The sequence below is a fragment of the Solanum lycopersicum genome, chromosome 1 (genome assembly GCF_036512215.1).
Source record: "Solanum lycopersicum chromosome 1, SLM_r2.1".
In the NCBI taxonomy this organism is placed as follows: Eukaryota; Viridiplantae; Streptophyta; class Magnoliopsida; order Solanales; family Solanaceae; genus Solanum; species Solanum lycopersicum.
This window is the reverse complement of record NC_090800.1, coordinates 88,280,434-88,300,455: the sequence shown is the minus strand read 5'-3', so window position 1 is coordinate 88,300,455 and position 20,022 is coordinate 88,280,434. Positions and strand designations below refer to the sequence as shown.

The 20,022-nt window shown below is 33.1% G+C and overlaps 3 protein-coding genes across 3 annotated transcripts; 2 read left to right on the top strand and 1 right to left on the bottom strand.

Moving 5' to 3' along the window:
- The first annotated feature begins 220 nt into the window (after positions 1–220).
- LOC101246477 (uncharacterized) lies at positions 221–2,315 on the top strand. The gene is made up of 2 exons (XM_004230418.5): positions 221–445; positions 2,008–2,315. The coding sequence occupies exons 1-2, from the start codon at positions 360–362 to the stop codon at positions 2,114–2,116; spliced, it is 195 nt and encodes a 64-aa protein (XP_004230466.1). The 5' UTR covers positions 221–359; the 3' UTR covers positions 2,117–2,315.
- A 464-nt stretch (positions 2,316–2,779) lies between these two features.
- Positions 2,780–10,388, bottom strand: LOC101246186 (probable magnesium transporter NIPA4). Its single transcript, XM_004230417.4, has 9 exons — positions 7,887–10,388; positions 6,399–6,455; positions 5,558–5,648; positions 5,321–5,481; positions 5,098–5,225; positions 4,847–4,984; positions 3,700–3,792; positions 3,211–3,316; positions 2,780–3,107 (listed from the first exon to the last, which is right to left on the bottom strand). The coding sequence occupies exons 1-9, from the start codon at positions 8,059–8,061 to the stop codon at positions 3,004–3,006; spliced, it is 1,053 nt and encodes a 350-aa protein (XP_004230465.1). The 5' UTR covers positions 8,062–10,388; the 3' UTR covers positions 2,780–3,003.
- Positions 10,389–14,397: 4,009 nt separating this feature from the next.
- On the top strand, positions 14,398–19,387 carry LOC101245890 (ATP phosphoribosyltransferase 2, chloroplastic). Its single transcript, XM_004230416.4, has 11 exons — positions 14,398–14,929; positions 15,027–15,086; positions 15,546–15,659; positions 16,929–16,994; positions 17,101–17,208; positions 17,313–17,396; positions 17,539–17,640; positions 17,747–17,860; positions 17,932–18,012; positions 18,375–18,494; positions 19,015–19,387. Exons 1-11 carry the CDS (start codon positions 14,690–14,692, stop codon positions 19,108–19,110), a joined length of 1,185 nt encoding a protein of 394 aa, XP_004230464.1. The 5' UTR covers positions 14,398–14,689; the 3' UTR covers positions 19,111–19,387.
- Positions 19,388–20,022: the final 635 nt, after the last annotated feature.

The window sequence follows — 20,022 nt, the reverse complement described above, 5'->3', positions numbered from 1 at the left end:
GGATTTTAGAGATTTGTAAAAGTAAAATTAATAGAGATAATGGTAATAAGAGAGTTAAATTTCTTGTTATCCTTTTCCTATAGACCAGTTTCGGACCATGAAATTGCAAGATGTGAATAATGGGCCATCCAAACAGGCTCTGATGTTCAAATTAATGACCCGAAAGGATATTAGTCCATCTAATTTGATGTCAAAATCCAAACGGAGCCTTACCTATATATAGGCTCAGTCGTTTATAATACATGCCGGAAAATTCAATTCAACGCAGATGAAGAATCTGATACACAGTTTTTGAAGATCTGTGGAAAACCCAGAAAGAGAATTAGGGTTTTGATTGAAGATACAAATATTGAGAAGAAATGGCACAGGCAAGTAAAGAGCCTTGTAAGAAACAGGCTTGTGATATTCAAGCTTGTCTTTCCAAGAACAATTTCCTTCCTCAAAGGTCTGTTTGCTTCCTAATTTATTCCTGGTTTTGCTATCTATTATGTTATTAGAAATTCAATTAGGTATATGGTTGTTCAATTGTAGCAATATGCGTAAATCTATGAAACCTTGTGAAATGAAGTTGTTTTTTTCCAACAAATTTATCGAATTTTTTTCTCTGCTTTTTTTAAGCAAGTATATAATATCACTGTCCACCCACCGTGAGCAGGAGCGAATTTAGGTTATTAGGTTGAGCTTTCGGCGAATTTGTATTGAGAAGTTCAGTAAATTACGAGTTGGGAACCTATTTTCTCAACCACTTCCATTGGGGGTTGGGAAAGCAGGTACAGAAAACTAAGAATTGTTTGATGCTCCAGCAAACCAAATTATTGAGAGGTGAAAAATCATATATTTACTGGCCTTTGGATAGTAGTTGTAACAACCTAGAGAGAGTTACTTTTCGCAAAGTGAATTTGCATATTGTAGCTGGACTGCCACTGCTCTACCGGGATGTGAAATCAAACACTGTTCCTACTGGATGTGTCTGCGAAGCACCGGAAACCTACTGTTTATTTAAAAACCTTCTGCTTTTTTTATATGAGGAGATGCACAGCAATGAATTTTAAGAGGATCCATTTAAACAGTCTGAACCCTGATGTCATGCAAGATTAGTTAATCCTCCCTCCATTTTTTAATATCATACAGGATGATTGGATATAAGTTGCAAAGGGAATTATCATCGACCATGAAAATTGCTAGTCTACAGATTACAATGTTTCACATACATTCTCAGATCAACATACACCTTGGAGTCATTTTATTGAATTTGTTTACTGAAGTTGCAAGTATGATTCTGTTGGCTACAATACATGAGATTTAGTCTAGGACCAGGGAGTTTACAGAATCCAAACCTAGTTTATGCTATTTACAGGAGATCTACACCAGCTAAATAGATTCATATATATCTAGCCCTCAAGGAGTGATCTGGAGTAGAGATACCATGAAACCATCTAAGATATACTTTTTTATCCAAGTACACCATAAAATAGTAGCAGACGCCATCCTCCAGATATTCTTGATGGTGAACTGAATTAGGAGACAATAAAGCGATAATGTCGCTTAAAGTTCCTAGACTGCGAATTGATTGACAAACAGTGATAACAGATGTCACTTCTAGTCATGGCCTGGTGCTGCTGCTTTGTCAAGTACTTGGAAAACTTCTAACATTTCTCTATGGTCTAGACACTTCTATTTTAGGTCTGTATTATCAGAAGGAAATAATAGAGAACCTTTTATATACCTCTTAAGCAGATTTCTTTTGAGTATTTCAATGATAATAGTCCAACTAGTGTGGAATTTTTGTTGAGGATTCATATAGCTGACTGACTGCCCTGAACTAGTTTGGAATTGAGTTGTAGTTGTTGTTCTCTAATTCTGTGTGGCTGCCACCATCTGCAGCTAATAGATCCATAGGCACATTGCATCCCTTAAAACTTCTATAAAGTTTAATTTATTTGGAAAGCTACTCGACCCATAAGTGTGATATTTTTACTGACTAACCCATTTTGCCTGTGCTGATAGGTGTGTAAAAGTGATCGAAGCATTGAAATATTGTTGTGAGCAATGTGAATACAAGTCAACACATTGTGCTTCTCTGTCTGGGCTGCTTAAGCAAATACAGAAAAAATAGAATTTGATGGCTACAGTTGGCTTCAGACTTCAGATAATACCATATCCTGGTTATACTGGTTGTGTTCTTCGTGGCAGAGGAGGAGCCAACTTGAGTTGCTTCTCAGAAGATCTCAGAGCCAAACATCTTATTACTCCATGGTGTACATTCTCAATGCAATCAAGAAAGTTGGATCACTACTCTCAAGTGACTATTGATTTTAGTTTCATTATTAGGAATCTGAGTTTAGAATGTATTGATTTCATAGTTAACATAGCTGTTGAACCTCATAAGCGAGTGGCATATACTTTAATTTCTTTAGCAAATGAATAATGGTGGTGATGGATGTCACGAACTGTACTCGTAGATGGAAAGCATTGTTTCATTTAGACCAACTTGCCTTGTGTAGAGCAATATATATTTTTACTATTCACAAGAAAAAAAATTAGAAATGAAGCAAAACATAGTTGTGCAAATTTGGATATGAGCACATTTGATGGTAGAGTGGATATTGGTTCCATTTTTGGTAACTTGGTTCAATAGGAAAACCTTTTTTTCAAATAATTTCAACAAGGACCATTTTAAAGTTGAACTGGCGTCATTTCTTACAGTAAGGATTGCTGAATGACACGCCGATATTACTAACTGGCAGAATGATATCAACTGTCTACCAATTGCATATAGTTTTGTAGATTTTCATTGCTATAAAAGGATTGGTAGAAAAACCACTTGTTACTCTCACTACATAGCAGTCCATAGAATACAATTGGTGTGTGGTCTCTTCTTAGGAGAAGAAGAAGAATTGAGCAGATGAATTTGGGTGGTAAAAACGGTTTTCCTGTACCATGTGAAAAGAAAAGAGAGGAAGGAGAGCCAAAAAAGATAAAAAGAGGAATACAAATATCACCCTATGATCTCAAAGAATCTTGCCGCTTCAAAGGAATACCTTCTTGTCCAAAACCATCCTCCTCATCTGTGTGCTTGGGAAGTCGAATAGGTAGCGTTGGGGGACCTGACAATGGAGAGCATGTTACTTGGAAACTACCGATGTAGTAAACGTATATGGAGAGTATAAACTTGTACAAAAATACCAACTTAAAACCAAAAGAACTTACCATCAACCATGTCTTTAGTTTTGTGAAGAAGAAAAGTTCCAGAAAGAATGGTCACAAACCCACACAATTCTGTTACTATTTGTGTTGGATTTTGCCTATCCCAGTCCTGTTCACACAAGTGATGAGACGAATAAGGAAATTTGAGGCATATCATGAGGATTAAATAAGGATTTTAAATTAAAAAATGAAAAACAAGAACACTTGCTCAAGGCCTCAAGCACTAGAAAAATGCATCAACCTCCTACATTCAACTTTAGATACCAGAAAACTCAATAAATGGTTCGTCAATTCGATATGTTCAATTCAATGCTTAATCTTGGTGTATAGACTATAGTTCCTCAAAAAAGAGGACTTGACCATACTTGGCCCCCAATTGGAAGAAAGCATAGGATTCATATCATACTTCAGAATAAACAGATAGTCCAGAACAGAAAGATCAATTCATAATGACACTAATACTTTGCAACATACACTAGTGAGAGGAGTTACCTTGAACATGATGACGCTGGCCAAAATAGTTAAAGAAGTAAACATGACATAGTATATCGGTGAGACAACAGCTGTATTAAATGTGTCGAGCGCCTGCATTCACGAATCACCAAAAAGGGAAGGTGAGGAATATCACAGATGACAACTGGGTAATACACTTTGCATGTGAAAAATCAATAGCTTCAATTAGCAATCCCAGAATGATTGTTCTATTATTTTTACGCCATACCTGTATGTTGGGATAACAATCCCGGGATAAAAAATAAAATGACACATATGCCTTTCTCTAAAGCTTTTCTCCCAAAATTCTTAAGAAAGATTAGTTTACGATTGTAAATAGAAGTTTATGTCAACATATCCAATTTAAACCAAACACATGTGTTATATTATACTCTCTATATATCTGTCTTAGTCCAATGAACCTAACATCTAGCAAGAAAACTATATCCACTGAATAATCCAGTCACTATACAATACCAGTACTGTAATCCCGTTACTATAATTCTCAAGATGAATTGTTCCCCAACCAAACGATCACTAAGAGTATTGAGGCTCTTTTGTCGGACTTGTATATTGTCTTTGCGACTTGTTTCTTATAATGAATTTTGAAATTTGAATTTCGTATTACATGTAAAGTAATTGACTTGCTCATTTTACTACGACATTTCGCCTTTAGCCCAAGCTTCATCATAGAAGTGAAATCTCAATGCAAAGTGAGCATGATCTTAACCTATATTATCTGCATTCTTAGATCACAAGACACTCCCAAAGAAGATAAAAATACATCTGAACTTTGAGTTTGGATTAAAAATACATCTGAACTTTGAGTTAATCCTACCAAAAAAAACTAAATTACAAAATGCATTTTCAACTAGGAAGACAATCATAAAGCACAAAGTTGATAAATCATGAAATCATAGACTTGTGAAATGATTTGCGATTACAGAGAGGTGATATTCTCCTTTATGAAAACAAAACAGATTGGCACATAATTTGCTTATACTCATTTCAGCAATGAAATGTTGTCTGAACCCACCCGTCTCACTCACATAAAACTATGTTCCAAGAGCAAGTAGGGACTGCAGCATGCAAGATTAAAGGAAGAAATTTGAGGACAAACGAGACAAAAAGAATGGACAACTCTCACCTTATTTAAGTAATTCATTTGGGTGATAATACAGACAATGACAATCATCGTAAACGCCCAAGTTTGTGGATATATTAGCTGATTCATTCCTGATAATGTCAACTTCAAAGCAATGCCAATTGCTTTTACACTCATAACCTGTTATACCACAGCTGGATTTCCATTAGAAACAAAACACACGTGTGGAAATTGGAAAACTCAAAAGCAATATCATTCAGATTGGAAAAACTAACATAGTTACAGTCACATACCGATAAAGAACCTACTAGCGAGCAAACTCCAATATAAAACATAATGTGTGTCTGCCCATATTGTGGAAGATAGTGAAATATGAGAACTAGGGAAGTTGTTATCACCATAGCAGCATAGAAGAGAAAAGCTGCAGGTGAACCAAAAGGTGTAGGCCTTGAGCTTAAAAGATCAGATAAAAGAAAAGAAAGCAGCTAACATCACCCGTATGAAACAAGTAACTACCTGGCTCAGTAGCAAGATCCCATACTTCTGTCACAGATTCGATCTCGCGTTCTTGTGGAGCGTGCAACACAATTGTGATGGAACCAACAACACATAAAGCACAACCTAAAATTCCAAACGTATGTAGCCTCTCCCGCAAAATAACGTGTGCAAGGACAGCACTGAGATTTACAACATCATCAATACTCAAGAGTATAAAAGTCAAAATTTGAACTAGGTATGAAAATTACACAATACCTTATTATAATACTGAGAGCACCAAGAGGAGTCACCAGAATAGCAGGGGCAAATGCATAAGCCGCAAAATTAGCAACCTCTCCAACAATCACTGTTGAAAACAGAAGCTAGATGTAAAAAACATATCTTCAATAGAACTAAACACAGTTCAGATAAACCAACTGCTAAAAAATATCAAAAGAAGATTAACATTTGCACGTCCGACAGGATAGATGTGCAACAGTTTTCACAGCTCCACACAACATCTTTAACAAAACTTCAAGAACAATGGAAAACAAGGTACAACGAACACCTGATGAAAACCAAATTTTTTACTGAAGTTCTCATTGTATTTTTTCTTCTTCTATATTTTTTTTGTGTGTGTATGCGGGGGATAAATACATCACACTTTTAACCAGAGCCCGAAATCCAGTTTAGTTAGAAAGCCATTAACTAAACCTAGCTCAGCTAGAAATTAATCAAGTAGAGGGAAGAGAAGTGCACATTAGTTAATCTACACATCATGAGCCATAATGGCACTTCCTATAAATCATTTTCAAAAAAGCTTTGATCGATGAACAAGTAAGGAGAAGCCATGGAGCTCCTACGCAGAGGACTGCTATACAAACAACTTCATCTTTATTACTTAAGGTCATGCCTAAAAGGATAAAACAATTATGAGAACACAAGAAATAAAATGGTAACCAACACCAAGTGCCACCAGATTTTGGTCAACTGAACTCCAAAAGAAACCAGAGAATATTTTTTTAATGTAACAAACATGCAACTTGAAGGAAAGCAGCATCCCCAAGCTTGTTGAGAAGGGAGATATCACATGAAAGAATAGTAGTCCATAACTCACTTGTTATCATGCCCACCCACCAGAGTGGTTCAAAAAGATATGAGTATCCTCCAACTCCTGTAAAAATATATCAATGTCAAGTCACAGAAAATGTGCATCTGAAATGAATAAAGGAACATTGTGAAGAACTAAATAGTGATGGAAAACATTTAATCACATCTTCGATTCTTTAATCGTTTTTACACTAGCAGTTAACCTACCACAACCCTCCTTTAATAGAAACATATACATCAGGAAAAACTTTTGATGGACAGATGAAAGAATGAATATTACATGCAAAACTTTAAAAACATAACTCAACGGCCATTTAATTTTAAGTGTTTTGCCATTATTATGACTCGTGGTAGAAAGGTATTATACAATCATTCAAACAAATGTTTTGGTAAACAACTGGCACCAATAAACTTTTGTAGTAAAATCAAAAAAATGCAACAAATGTCAGTAGTACTTTACACTTTACAGATGGATCAGGTCATCCATATCAGGCTAGATTGGAGACATGAATCCTAAGAATACAACTTTAAGTTCAAATTTCATTTATAACAATGAGATTTTTTCTACTGTTTTATCTTTAAAGACAACCGAGACCTAACAGCATAATACAGAAAAATACAATGAGAATCACGGACAGAGTCATTCAAAGAGATTAACATCATTCCTCAATGCCACGGTTGAAGTTGTGATCATCACGTGAACTCTCAGCACTTTAGTGTCCGGAAACCACAAAGCGACAAATTTATTAGGATTAATGCATGGCAAATAGGTTTCTCGCTAGAACTAAAAGAACAATTACGTACTCGTGTACTACTCTAAATGACGTCATTTATCCTTGTTGCTAACTTTACAAATCCAACTTATAACTAAATATCAATTTCCAATTCAAGGAAAAAGTCCAGAAAGAAATATCTGTTTAGAAAATCTTTACTCCAATTGGGCATTGAATAAAGCATGGTATCTGCCTGTACCCCCACCACACCCAAAGCATCCAAATAGTAGCTCTTGTCACTCAGTTAGATCGACGGAGGATTTAGTGAAGTGGATATGTTGCTAGCTAATGACACATAAGTGCAGGGGACACACTAAAGCTAACAGTCCTCAGACCAGATTACACTTCAACACTCTTCTGATCTACCAATACATCAATAAAACCCCACTAAATATGATAGGTTCTGATCTCCCAGTCTGTACCAATCAACCACACGCAATCCGAAACTAGTAGATGGTAGGTACGCATTGTTTCTCTCTGTTTGGGTCCATACAATTCCAGTAGTTGATAGTAAAATCTGAAAATTTCACTTCACTAGACACATCTAATTGATAACTTGAGATCTCAGACCACTGCAGCTATAGCAACAGTGTTTACCATTCATGAGATCAACTTAATACATCCACAGATACAAACTAAACACAGTAGTAAATTAAACATAAATAAGCAGTTTGCTGTTCAAGAATTGAACAATCCACGATAAAAAATTTAAAAAAAAGTACCAGCCCTGACGCCAGAAGCACCAGCTTTCTTTAACCCCTTTTTCTTAACGATGAAGCTAGCACCAATGAATATGCTTGAAGACAATGCAAGAACCAATCCTTTAATATTATCAGATGACATGCCTCTGTACACATCTTTCCAGCTTTGAGTACTACCCACAACCTCCGACGCCATCAACACCCCCAATCAACAAATAAAAAATCTTGAACCCTAGACTTCACTACTCCATTATACCCCACAATTAAATTAGCACTACAAATGGCAAAAAAGGAAAAGACCCAGGTGTGTTTACATACACTGCAACAAGTGTGCAGTGTAGGATCTGTGAAAAATACCAAGAAATGGATATGGGTAGACCAAGAATTGAAAAGGGTATGAAGATCTGTCGGTGAGAGAAGCAGCAGAAGAAAACGACGAAGAAGAAGAAGAAGAATGAGAAACAGAGAATGAAGATGAAGTGGCTGTGAACAGCTGGGGAAAAATGACGAGTTTAGTGAGAAGAGTATAGTTGGTAGATCGATGGGAAATTGAAATTGAACGTTGGGGGAACGCAAGAGTAATATATAAACTTTACTTACCAGAATTAAGAGTAGATCTTTTTATTTTATTTTTTTAAATTAGGGCAGGAAAATCGAAAATTAGAAGGAAATTACAATGTGAGGAATCAAATTTAAAGTTTTGAAATTGTTTTCTGTGTTATCTGGCAGAAACGTGTATTTAAGTGTTCAGTTAATTTAGTAAGAGGGTATTTTTAAGACAATCAATAGTTTGGAAATAATTTTGTGTGTTATTTAATTGATTTTAAACTAAATAGGTATATCAAATATATTTTAAATATCTTATGAAGGGCAAGAATAATGTGAGGAATCGAATCCTAGCTAGTAGGTAGTAAATCAAGAGTTTAAGATCACTTTTTGTGTTGTGACAGAAAGTGTGTATTCAAGTGTTCGTATTTATAAGGTTATTGATAGTTTCTTTGTATTCGTATTTTTAAGGCTATTAACAATTTAAAAAATCTAATAATTATTGTCAAGATTAGAGGCAATCATCTTCTCTAATAACATGTTACTTATTTATGAATCTGTACTCGTATATTATTTAATTATTTTATATTAAATCAATGATTTATCAAAAATATTATAGATAAACTATGAACCGTGAGAGTAAATAATAATGTGTGTATATTCTATATTTTTTCAGATCCCAATAACAAGATTACATTATATAGACTATTGTGCTTTTGTTTTATATGAGATTTAGCCTTGTATGTTTTAAGTTATATATAGGCTTCAATTAAATGATGCTTTTGACTAAATTTATAAGATTAAATTAATTTATAATTTGTTAACACTAGAAGCTTTTTTTATAAATTTATTTTTATAAATAGTTTTAAATATTTAGGAACACACTATCAAAATAAAAAATTTAAATTTGTATGGTTAATATTATAATATTTAGTATTTTCATCGATTTTTTATTTAATTATCCACTTTTTAATTGTTGTTCTAACATTAATATCAAATAAGTTTGAAATAAACGAGAGAATCGTTTCATTTAAGATTCACAAAAAGAATTCAACAAACTTATATTATATTTTATATTATTTACTATAATTTCATTAGCTATTTTCTATTTTCTATTTTCCAAAAGCTATTTGATATTTGTAGATATAGTGGGATAATTAGGTAATACTTAAAATAACCTTGCATACCTATTATCTTCAATGGAGATTAAAGAGGAAGATATTTATTTTTAAAGCAAGTATACCATCCTTAGCCTAAGAATCTTAGGAGCTACACTAGTGGTAAGTGGACTATAATAATGTCATTATCATTAGGTCACTGTTAATTGTCAATATTTGATGTAAATTAATAAAGTCACTATTGTGTATATTTAGAGGTGAATAAATGCCCGAATTTTTCAATAAAGAAATATCGTAACAAAAATAATTTTATTTTAAGTGATATTCGTGTATACACTATACTTGATTTATCACTTTTAAATTAGTATTACGTTTTCTGAATATTTGCTTCCTTTATAAAATAGTTCTTGATGTTAGCATGTGATTCTTTCTCTAATAGAGAAAGAGTTTTCTACTTTAGAAATAAGTTTGAATTTCAGCATAATTTAAAGTATCATTGTATTATGAAAGTATAAAGAGAAATCATTTTCTGAAAGACGCGTAGTAATTTTAGTGAATTCGATATTTAATTTTTTTAAAATTTAATTTATTATATCTTTTTAATAGTATTTATCACGCTATAAATAATATGTTCTTCTTTCTCAAATTCATAATATTTGACTTTATACATAACTTTTTTCCACCAAAAAAAGTTACTCAACTTCAATAAGAAATTACTTCTATCGCAATTAATATTTCAATCATCCATGTAGTCTTTCCCAGTTAAGATTTATAATATCAAAATGAAAAAGTAAAATGATAAGCTTGAGAGTTGAAGATGCAACTATGTTTATGTCTTCTATGAAATGAAAAAAAAAAAAAAAAAGAGAAAATAATACAAGACAAATCTGACAGTGAACTATATTTTTGGAATTTATAGAATATGCGTTCAAAATTCATTAGAATTTCATATTTATGTAATGTTATTGTACATATTGTGTGGGTTGCAAGAACTTGAAAACATATAGTTTGTCATGTATCGACTATCTTGATATGTGGTTATATCTAATTTTCTATTTACGTATTTTAATAATATTGAACGTGATGTATTGAATTGTCTTTTAATAATAGTGAAAAATATTATTTTTTAATTATATTTGATCTGAAAATTAGACTGTATTCATATTTTTAGTATAAATAACAGTGGTATAATTTTCAAAAGTTTGAAGGTAACTATAATTTATTTACAAAGCCTATTTTCAAATTAGAATGAAATATTTATACTGTATTGATAGGCATAAACTATTTACAATAAATTATACCGTTGTGATATAATATTATAAGAATTTTCCACGCAATAAGTCTAAAATAGTATTTTAATTCTCATTAGTACATAGTTTAGTAATTTATTTAAACTTGTTTAAAATTTTAAATTGATCTCAAATAAATTGTAAAAATATAACTTTCTCTATAATATAAATAAATCAAAATTGTCAGTTTATATGCCCCATTGGCACCTCAAAGGTCATCAAATCCAAAGAAAAGAAAAGGTTCACGTATAAAAAATGATTTTATAAAATCATTGTTAAAAAATGATGACATGAATGAGCTTAACACTAAACGGTAATGAAATAGATAGATTATACTTTTAATGAATGATATATATAAATCTTTTCTGAAAGTTCAATGACGTATTTGAATATTTTTTCAATAAAAAAAAGATCAAAATCAAGAAGCAACATAAGCCCCAAGTCAAAGAAAGTGTGAATCATATATAAAAAGTAAAGGAAATTGACATTATAATACTAGGGTTTGCGAACCTGTTGCTTCAGTGACATCTTCTTTTTTACCAGTAGAGCTGTTATGTCAATCATTTGCAACGCTTGCTTCCTAGAACTCACACAACACAAACATCATAAATGAAAACTAAGCATAGTTTGACTCTTATTTTGAATCTTCAAAATCATTTTCACATAAGATTCTGACCCATTTTCTTTTTTGATCTTTCGGAAAAAAAATTTATGAACAAATAATAGATAAATTGTAACAAATGAAAATGTCATCGACAAAATCTTTAATAATGATTTTAGTCTCTATACTACTAGCATTAATATAAGAATTAAATATAAAAGAAATAGAATCACAAAACATCTACCATTAACAGACTTAATATCAAGGACAACACAATTTTGTAAATTTAAAGCCTTGAATATTGATAAGATCCAACATATTAATTTCCTATTCTTATAAAGGAAAATATCCAAATACCCTCTCAACCTATGTCCGAAATCCCAGAGACACACTTATACTATACTAAGGTCCTATTACCCCCCTGAACTTATTTTATATGTAATTTTCTACCCCTTTTTAGCCTACGTGGCACTAGTTCGGAAAAAAAAGTCAATCATCGTTGGGCCCACAAGATAGTGCCACGTAAGCTAAAAAGGGGTAAAAAATTATTAATAAAATAAGTTCAGGGGGTAATAGGACCTTAGTATAGTATAAGTGTGTCTCTGGGATTTCGGGCATAGGTTGAGGGGGTACTTGGGCATTATCCCATTCTTATAATGATGATAAACTTTGGTTACTTCTTAAAAAAAGGTTTTAGATTAAAAAATATAATATGGTTAAATGACAACAATAGATCTAATTGTTGGAGATAGATTAAGAAGATTAAAAAAGGAGAGCAAAAAGTTAATAGGGTTAACGTCAAGTTAGATATGAGAATTAAAATTACATATTTAATTAAATTAAAAGTTAAATAAACTTAATCTAATAACATGAAGACCAAAATCATTAGAAACTATTCCCACAATTTCTATTTATGTTATCATTTTAAATTTACATCTTTTAAAAAATTAGAGGGATAATGCCCAAGTACCCCCTCAACTTATGCCTGAAATCTCAGAGACACACTTATACTATCCTAAGGTCCTATTACCCCCCTGAACTTATTTTATTAATAATTTTTACCCCTTTTTAGCTTACGTGGCACTATCTTGTGGGTTCAACGATGGTTGATTTTTTTTTGAACTAGTGCCACGTAGGCTAAAAAGGAGTAGAAAATTACATATAAAATAAGTTCGGGGGGGTAATAGGACCTTAGTATAGTATAAGTGTGTCTCTGGGATTTCGGGCATAGGTTGAGGGGGTACTTGGGTATTCCCAAAATTAGATAAATTTATTATTGTATTTTTATTTGATATTTTCTTAAAGTCAAATTTTTAATAAATGAACATAAACTTATTTATTTTGATAAATTGATTTAATTAATAAACATATAATATTTTATTTTCGTAGGTTAAATACATAAGTTTAAATTTTGATATGTAACTCTTAAAAGATAAAGCGATAATTTTAGAGACCTTCCTCCAGGTTTTGCTTTATAACACTCTCCTCCCCTGGTGGTTAATGATATTCGTTTACACCCTTGTTTTTATTTTTTTGTAACCATTCTTTAAAGCTTTTTTTAAAAAAATATAAATTAATTTAGATTTGATAATTTTACCCTTCTATATATTAATTTCTTCATATCAATAAATATTAATATATAAAAAACTCATTTAACAAATACTTTAAAAAAATAAATCAATTTTAATACTATATATATACGTGTTTTTTTAATCAAACAAAAATTAAAAAAGTCTTCATTCTAGCCGATCCACTATCTTTATCAAATATTAACTCTTCATCTTCATCTCACCTTTATCCCCCCCCCCCCCCCCAATAATCCATCATTTTTCGACAATAATTTCTTCAAATCAAAGATAAAATGAACTCCCAAGAGAGAAATTCGATAAGAACGATTAGATTTTGTTTTAGTTAAACATTTTTACAAGCGAAGAAGAAAAATAATCTAACGAATAGAGATAAATTGTTGAAAATTAAATATAATCTTGCATATAAAAGGGTAAAACTGTCAAATCTAAATTAATTTATATTTATTTTAAGTAAATTTAAAGAATGATAATAAAAATAAGAAAGACAGACGTAGTATCGTAAACCATAAAAAAACAGGGAAAATTGTATATAATAGCAAACTAATAACCTAAAAAAAATGAAGTAGCTATTGTATGATTTAATTGTGCTCCATAGCAAACGTTTGCAAAAAATTGTCAGGCGCCTCTCTCCCAAATATCTCGCTCGCCACTCTCCTCCAATCTATCGCTCGCTTCCTCACTTTTTATACAAACACAAGTATATAAAATTTGTTTCCAATTGTATAAAGCAGAGAAAATTGTATAAATACATATATTTTGTTTCCATCTCTCCCCTCTTCCAGATCTCGCTCGCCACTCTCCCAATCTCACTTATACAAACAGAAGCGAAATGTATAAATTGTGCTCTGTTTGTATAAAGCGTGAGAAAATTGTATATACACATGCAAGTACATATATTTTTGTCTTATACGCTTATAATTATACAATAAAAATACTCCCCTGCCCAATTTCTTTTGCCTTTCTCTCTTTCGCGTTTTATACAATTTTCAAATTGTATCTAATTTCTCTCTTTCTCGTTTTATACAATTCGATTCAACTGTATATTTCTTGTCAAATCTCTTTTGTCTTTTTTTCTTTCTCATTTTATACAAATTCAAATTATATATAATCGTTCTATACACTTATAGTAATATAATTCGTTTTATACACTTCGTTTTTATACAGTTCTCTGCCCAAGTGTCTTTCTCTTTCTTGTTTTATACAATTTGCTTCAATTGCATATGTATAGCAAATTATACAGTTTCTATATTTGCTATGGAGCGCAATTATGTAAATATTGCTATATCATACTAATATAAATTTTTTATTTACTATATGTGAAAGTTGTTCAAAAAAATAAATATTATAGAGCGAAATATGAAAGGATGTCTTCGAAATTATTCCAAAGATAAAATAAAAAGGATATTGCATTAACTTAAAACCGCACGTAAATAGGCACACAAGGGGTGGTAAGATTGGGCTAAAATCGCCATTTCCCATTTCCCATTTCCCATTTCCCAATCAATGGAATAGTTCTCTTTGCCCCGAGAGAATCTTCCTCACACATTACACGCGCCTGTTACTCTCACTTCAATCTCCACCATCCCAATCACTCCTTCGCGGCGGCGATTTTATCTCTTCCCAATCCGTCTCCGCTTCAATTCCCGGCGCCGGCATATCATTGTACGGAAAAAGTGAAAACATGACGGCGATTCAGACGTTTTTCCTTCAAGGTTCAGTTTCAACTCTCCTTTCTTCTCAATCATCAGTCACTAGCTGTCGAAAAGTTTCCGTTAAATTCACCGTCTCATGTTGCTCCGCGACGTCTCCTCTGGCCGTCGTGAACGGTAATGTGGAGAAGAGACCTTCTGATAGAACCGAAGTTCGCATCGGTTTGCCTAGCAAAGGCCGAATGGCTGCTGATTCTCTCGATCTTCTCAAGGTAATAGGAATTCGCTCGTGGATTCATCTTTTTTCTTCTTTAACTATATTGAACTGCTGAAATTTAACTTTCTAATCTTCTTGTTGGTGAATTACAGGATTGCCAGCTATCAGTTAGGCAGGTGAATCCGCGGCAGTACGTTGCAGAAATTCCACAGGTCTGCAGAATTTCTGTTTTTCCAATAACTGTAAATGAGAAGAATGTGTATTTTGAATTAGCTATTTGGATTCACTAAAGATTGTAAGGGGTAGGAGGGAAAGAGAGATGTTAGATACTAGGAAGAATGTACGTGCTGCCTTCCCTGTGTACATGGATATATTAGCTAATAGATGTTTCTTTAATTGAACTCTTAATTCATAAGCTTTTTGGTGATTACAACATATTTAGGTTCCATATCTTTCACATGCATTATTAATGTCCCCCCCCCCCCCCCCCCCCAATTCTGGTATCTGTTTGACATTTTCACATTTAGTAATTAGGAAGGATGTAGGTGCTACCTTCTCTGTGTATTTGACCATTGTGTTTTTCTGGTTAAATCTTTGGAACCTAGAGCATATATTTCAGGAAAACACATAATTTATTTGGGTTACATGGGGAATTTCTCTCTCTGTTGTAGATACCCAATCTGGAAGTGTGGTTTCAACGACCAAAAGACATTGTGCGGAAGTTGGTAGCTGGAGATTTAGACCTTGGCATTGTTGGTCTCGACACAGTTTGTGAATATGGGCAGGTAAATACTGAGTGTTACAGCGTGTTCATTCGTATGAAAGCATAGACGAGTCAACATGTTCATTATTTGAATATAGTTTAAAGAACCTAATGTTATGTAGGCAGATGAATATGAAATGAATCTAGCTTTCCTGGGTAATGCATCTAAACTTATGTAAAAACTCTAATATTAAATAGTTATTGTCTTCTAGATTGTTATATCCTTTGTGAAATGTGCTTTATTCCTCTTTTAGATAAGCCAGTTGCCATTCCTCTATAACATGTCACCTCATCTCTCTTTCCAGATTGCTATTACGTTCACTATCCTCACTTCTTCTACTGGTGTTAAAGGTTTGGGATGTTTTACGAATAAAAGCACAGTTAAAATACAACAAAAAGAAACAATCGAAGTAGACATCATGTGAGTTTAATTGAACATCTGTATAAACTGTCTGCTCTGGTAGTTTAACAGTGAGTAGTTAATTTGCTGAATCTTCACCTTAATAGGAAACAAAGTTTACCTCATTTTTATTTCTCGTGGTTAGATTATTTTTGCTTCACGTATAAGTTTTAAAAAATGAATAAGAAAGAAATAATTATGTAAAGAAAAGAAATGAAATAAGAAGAAGTAGATGTCAAACGAACATTTTATGAGCTGTCTCATACCCTCGAGCATTGATAGTTCAATAGCTAATTTTCTCGAGTCTAGAAAGAGTTCTCAGCTAGAAAATTTACATTCCTGGGATGTGCATTGGAAAGTTTCGGCTCACTGCTGATCATCTTATAGTTATAAGAGTATATATGTTTATTTTGTAACAAGCTGGACTGATAAATTACTAGACATAACAACTATCAACTTTCAAAAGACTCTTGTGTTGGCGATAACTTCTTTTTTTGTGGAACTTTCCATATAAAAATCACATTTGCATTTTCATTAGCGTTGTGACTGTTCGCTTAATTTGGAAATGTGGAGTTATTTTGAGCAGTTTTGTATCTATATTCGGCATGCATATGTTGTAAGTAAACATGTCACTAGATCATATTATGATTAAGCTACTATATTACATGGGTGACATTTAGTTTGTGTTGTATGAACTGATTTTAAACAAAGAAAGTGACCATACTCACAATCTTGGATGTAGCTATTGGTTCAAAAGTTATTTCTAAGTTTGTGGAGTCAGTTTATTGTCCAAACTAAAACATTGTCCAAACTAAAACTAATCCTACTAGTTACTAACATATTTACAAGCTAAGTCCTTAGAATGGATGATCAGTACTTTCTCTTTGGCAGGGGGATGAAGATCTCATCATTGTCCATGATGCCCTTGAGTATGGTGATTGTCGTTTATCTCTTGCTGTAAGTTATCTCACTTTACCGGAGAACTGTAAACACACTTATTGTGGCATTCTTGCTGTTTTGATGTACTATATTTCTTGTCAGTAAGATCTACTTCATTTTTCAGATACCAAAATATGGGATTTTTGAGAATGTGAACTCAATGAAGGAGTTAGCAGAGATGTCACAGTGGACACCTGAGAGGCCACTAAGAGTTGCAACAGGATTCACATATGTATAATGCTATTGCTTTTGCATATTTTCTTTCTTTTTACATGACTTTTCTATTTCTTTTTTTCCCCCGGTTTTGATGTGCTCATTGGTAATCATCATTTCCAGATGGGTCCTAAATTTATGAAAGAAAATGGGTTGAAGCATGTCACTTTTTCAACTGCTGATGGAGCCCTGGAAGCAGCTCCAGCGGTAGTGTTATCCTTTGTCTGTCTGCAATAATAATAGTTATTCTGTCTCCCTCTGTAATAATGTTACTATTAACGGCCTTTTAAAATGCTCCTCCTGTATTCTTATTCTTTGTTTCTCTGTAATAATAATGATAATAATTCAGATGGGAATAGCTGATGCTATTGTGGATCTAGTGAGTAGCGGAACCACACTGAGAGAAAATAATCTGAAGGAAATAGAAGGTGGAGTCATCGTGCAAAGTCAGGTGATCACTCCTTCCAGTTGCGATGTATCAGCATCTTTGACATTCTTTTGGTATGCAATTTGAGTAGCCTTCTTGACTATTCTTTGATCTTATTTTGCCCTTTCAGGCAGTCCTTGTCGCTGGCAGAAAGTCCCTAATGCAGCGAAAAGGTGCACTTGATATAACACATGAAATGCTAGAAAGACTGGAGGCACATCTGAGGGCTGTAGGTCAATTTACGGTGTGTGTAACTTCTTTCATGCTGAAATTTTTGTTATACCTGTATTGGTTGTCTGACACATCTCACGGCAGGTAACTGCTAATATGCGAGGAAGCAGTGCGGAGGAAGTCGCTGAACGAATATTGAGCCAAACGTCACTATCTGGATTGCAGGTTACTCAAGTCCCTGACTTACACAGAAAGATTAGTAGTTTAAACAAAAAATCTAAGAGTTTTACCTAGCTACAGCTATTAAGAGACATGATTGAAAATAAATATTTTTAAGAGAACATAGTTTACTTCTGGACAGTCCCAAGCAGACATTCTTATGGCTGAACAATTCTTCTGGTGGAACAGGTTTTTACACCTACACCGTCCACTATCCAGCCATTGATCTCATCACTATATCACGGGATCAATGGCTGGGACAGGAGTGGGTCTCAAACCCATTTCACCTAAAATTCAATTACAGCTCAATAGCTCATACTGGCCGTAAATCTTTTGATAACTCATTATTTTTTATCTTCTACTTACAGGGACCCACCATAAGTCCAGTCTTCTGCAAGCATGATGGACGGGTTACAGCTAATTACTTTGCCATTGTCATATGTGTACCAAAGAAAGCACTTTACAAGTCTGTTCAGCAGCTTAGGGCGGTGAGATGCTATTTCTGTCCCATAATATTTTGACAATTGTACAAGTGATGTGTAACTTTTTAATCCTTGCTGACCAAATCCAGAAATTGGACTCTGGATGTCCTGTTATGCTGTATTTGCTTTCTTCAGTTGTTCAACAAACAGCTTGAGCACATTTCTTTTCTTCTGTTTTGATGTGGCGGTGTATTTCTGGGTTTTAGGGTGTTTGCTTGGGGGGTTAAACTGGTTGGAAGACTTTCTGAGTCTTGCCATTTTTTGCTTTCTGTCCCTATTACAGTGAAAATGAGAGACTACTGAAACACATCAATATGCGTGGGGATATGTTCCATTACTCTGTCCTAGTTTGCACCCCAATTCTCTGGCTTTGCCATACTTGAGTGGCATTTTTCAATCAAATCAACCTGAATCATAACTCTTACAAACTTATCTGTTACTTTGTACTTTTGTTCTTCCATATGCGCTAAGCATCCAAGTTCAGGTCTTCAGTAATAACTTGTTGCTTATTGATTGTCTTCTACAGATTGGAGGGAGCGGTGTCCTGATTTCTCCGTTGACCTATATTTTTGATGAAGAAACACCAAGATGGCGTCAACTCCTTTCAACATTGGGACTTTGATCTATCTAACAATGCCCGGATTGGTTTCAACAACCACAGTGCCTTTTTTGAAGAGACAAACATGAAGAAACCAGGACTCCATATGAGAGGGGAATTCGGCTTTGTTAATAAACTGGAAAATTTTGTATCGCATTGCCATTTAGACTTCCTATTAATTATCAGCTCTTGTTGTAACAATAGTGTGTCATTCATTTTGGTGCCGATGGCAATTCTAAGATTGTTGTAACGTGATATTTGCCATGCTGACGGAAAAGTGCCCTTGTTTATTCTACTTTAATTGTACGAGCTCACATCTGACTTATGTTATGCTTTATGTTCAGTAGGAATGATTATCCTCTCTAGAACCAGAATGAGAGTCTAGTCGTTTGACAGAAAAGTAAAACTAAAAATGAAAGAAAAAAAAAAAGAGCTTATTACGAGGGTTGTTCAATTGATTGTTATTCCCTTTTTGGTTTTCATTTGATCCATCGATCTGATTAATCCAGATAATCTGTAGATAGGTGGGCAGTATTTATTACTCCATTATAACTTTTGATAATATTTGGTTGATTGCTTTTGTTACAAGGATAAAATATATAAATTGTTATATAATGAATGATGATAATATATAAATTATTAAAAAATGAATTAATGATAAGGATTTGTCATTTGTTAAACGGTGAATAAATAACATAAGGATTATTATTTATAGATCACGTATTGTTAAAGCATTTTTGTCTCGAAAAGTTTTTATTAATGTATTGTCAATACATGCATGGTTTATCTCACATTTTATTTGATATAGGATACTTATTATAACTTACTCGTATGTTATATAATATTTGATATCAATTATTATTTTACATTAACTGTATTGCATCAAATTCATTTAAAAAAACTATTGTTTTTTTTCAATCGTGACTAAAAATGTTA

Bases quoted from the DNA above. Each gene is read 5' to 3' on its own strand.
- LOC101246477 (XM_004230418.5), top strand. From the start codon at position 360: ATGGCACAGGCAAGTAAAGAGCCTTGTAAGAAACAGGCTTGTGATATT. The intron at 446-2,007 runs GTCTGTTTGCTT...CTGTGCTGATAG, and splicing joins AACAATTTCCTTCCTCAAAG to GTGTGTAAAAGTGATCGAAG.
- LOC101245890 (XM_004230416.4), top strand. From the start codon at position 14,690: ATGACGGCGATTCAGACGTTTTTCCTTCAAGGTTCAGTTTCAACTCTC. The intron at 17,209-17,312 runs GTATAATGCTAT...CATCATTTCCAG, and splicing joins TTGCAACAGGATTCACATAT to ATGGGTCCTAAATTTATGAA. The intron at 18,013-18,374 runs GTTACTCAAGTC...TTCTACTTACAG, and splicing joins CGTCACTATCTGGATTGCAG to GGACCCACCATAAGTCCAGT.
- LOC101246186 (XM_004230417.4), bottom strand. From the start codon at position 8,061: ATGGCGTCGGAGGTTGTGGGTAGTACTCAAAGCTGGAAAGATGTGTAC. The intron at 6,456-7,886 runs GTACTTTTTTTT...ATATTTTTACAG, and splicing joins TGCTTCTGGCGTCAGGGCTG to GAGTTGGAGGATACTCATAT. The intron at 3,317-3,699 runs GTAACTCCTCTC...TTGTGTGAACAG, and splicing joins CCAGCGTCATCATGTTCAAG to GACTGGGATAGGCAAAATCC.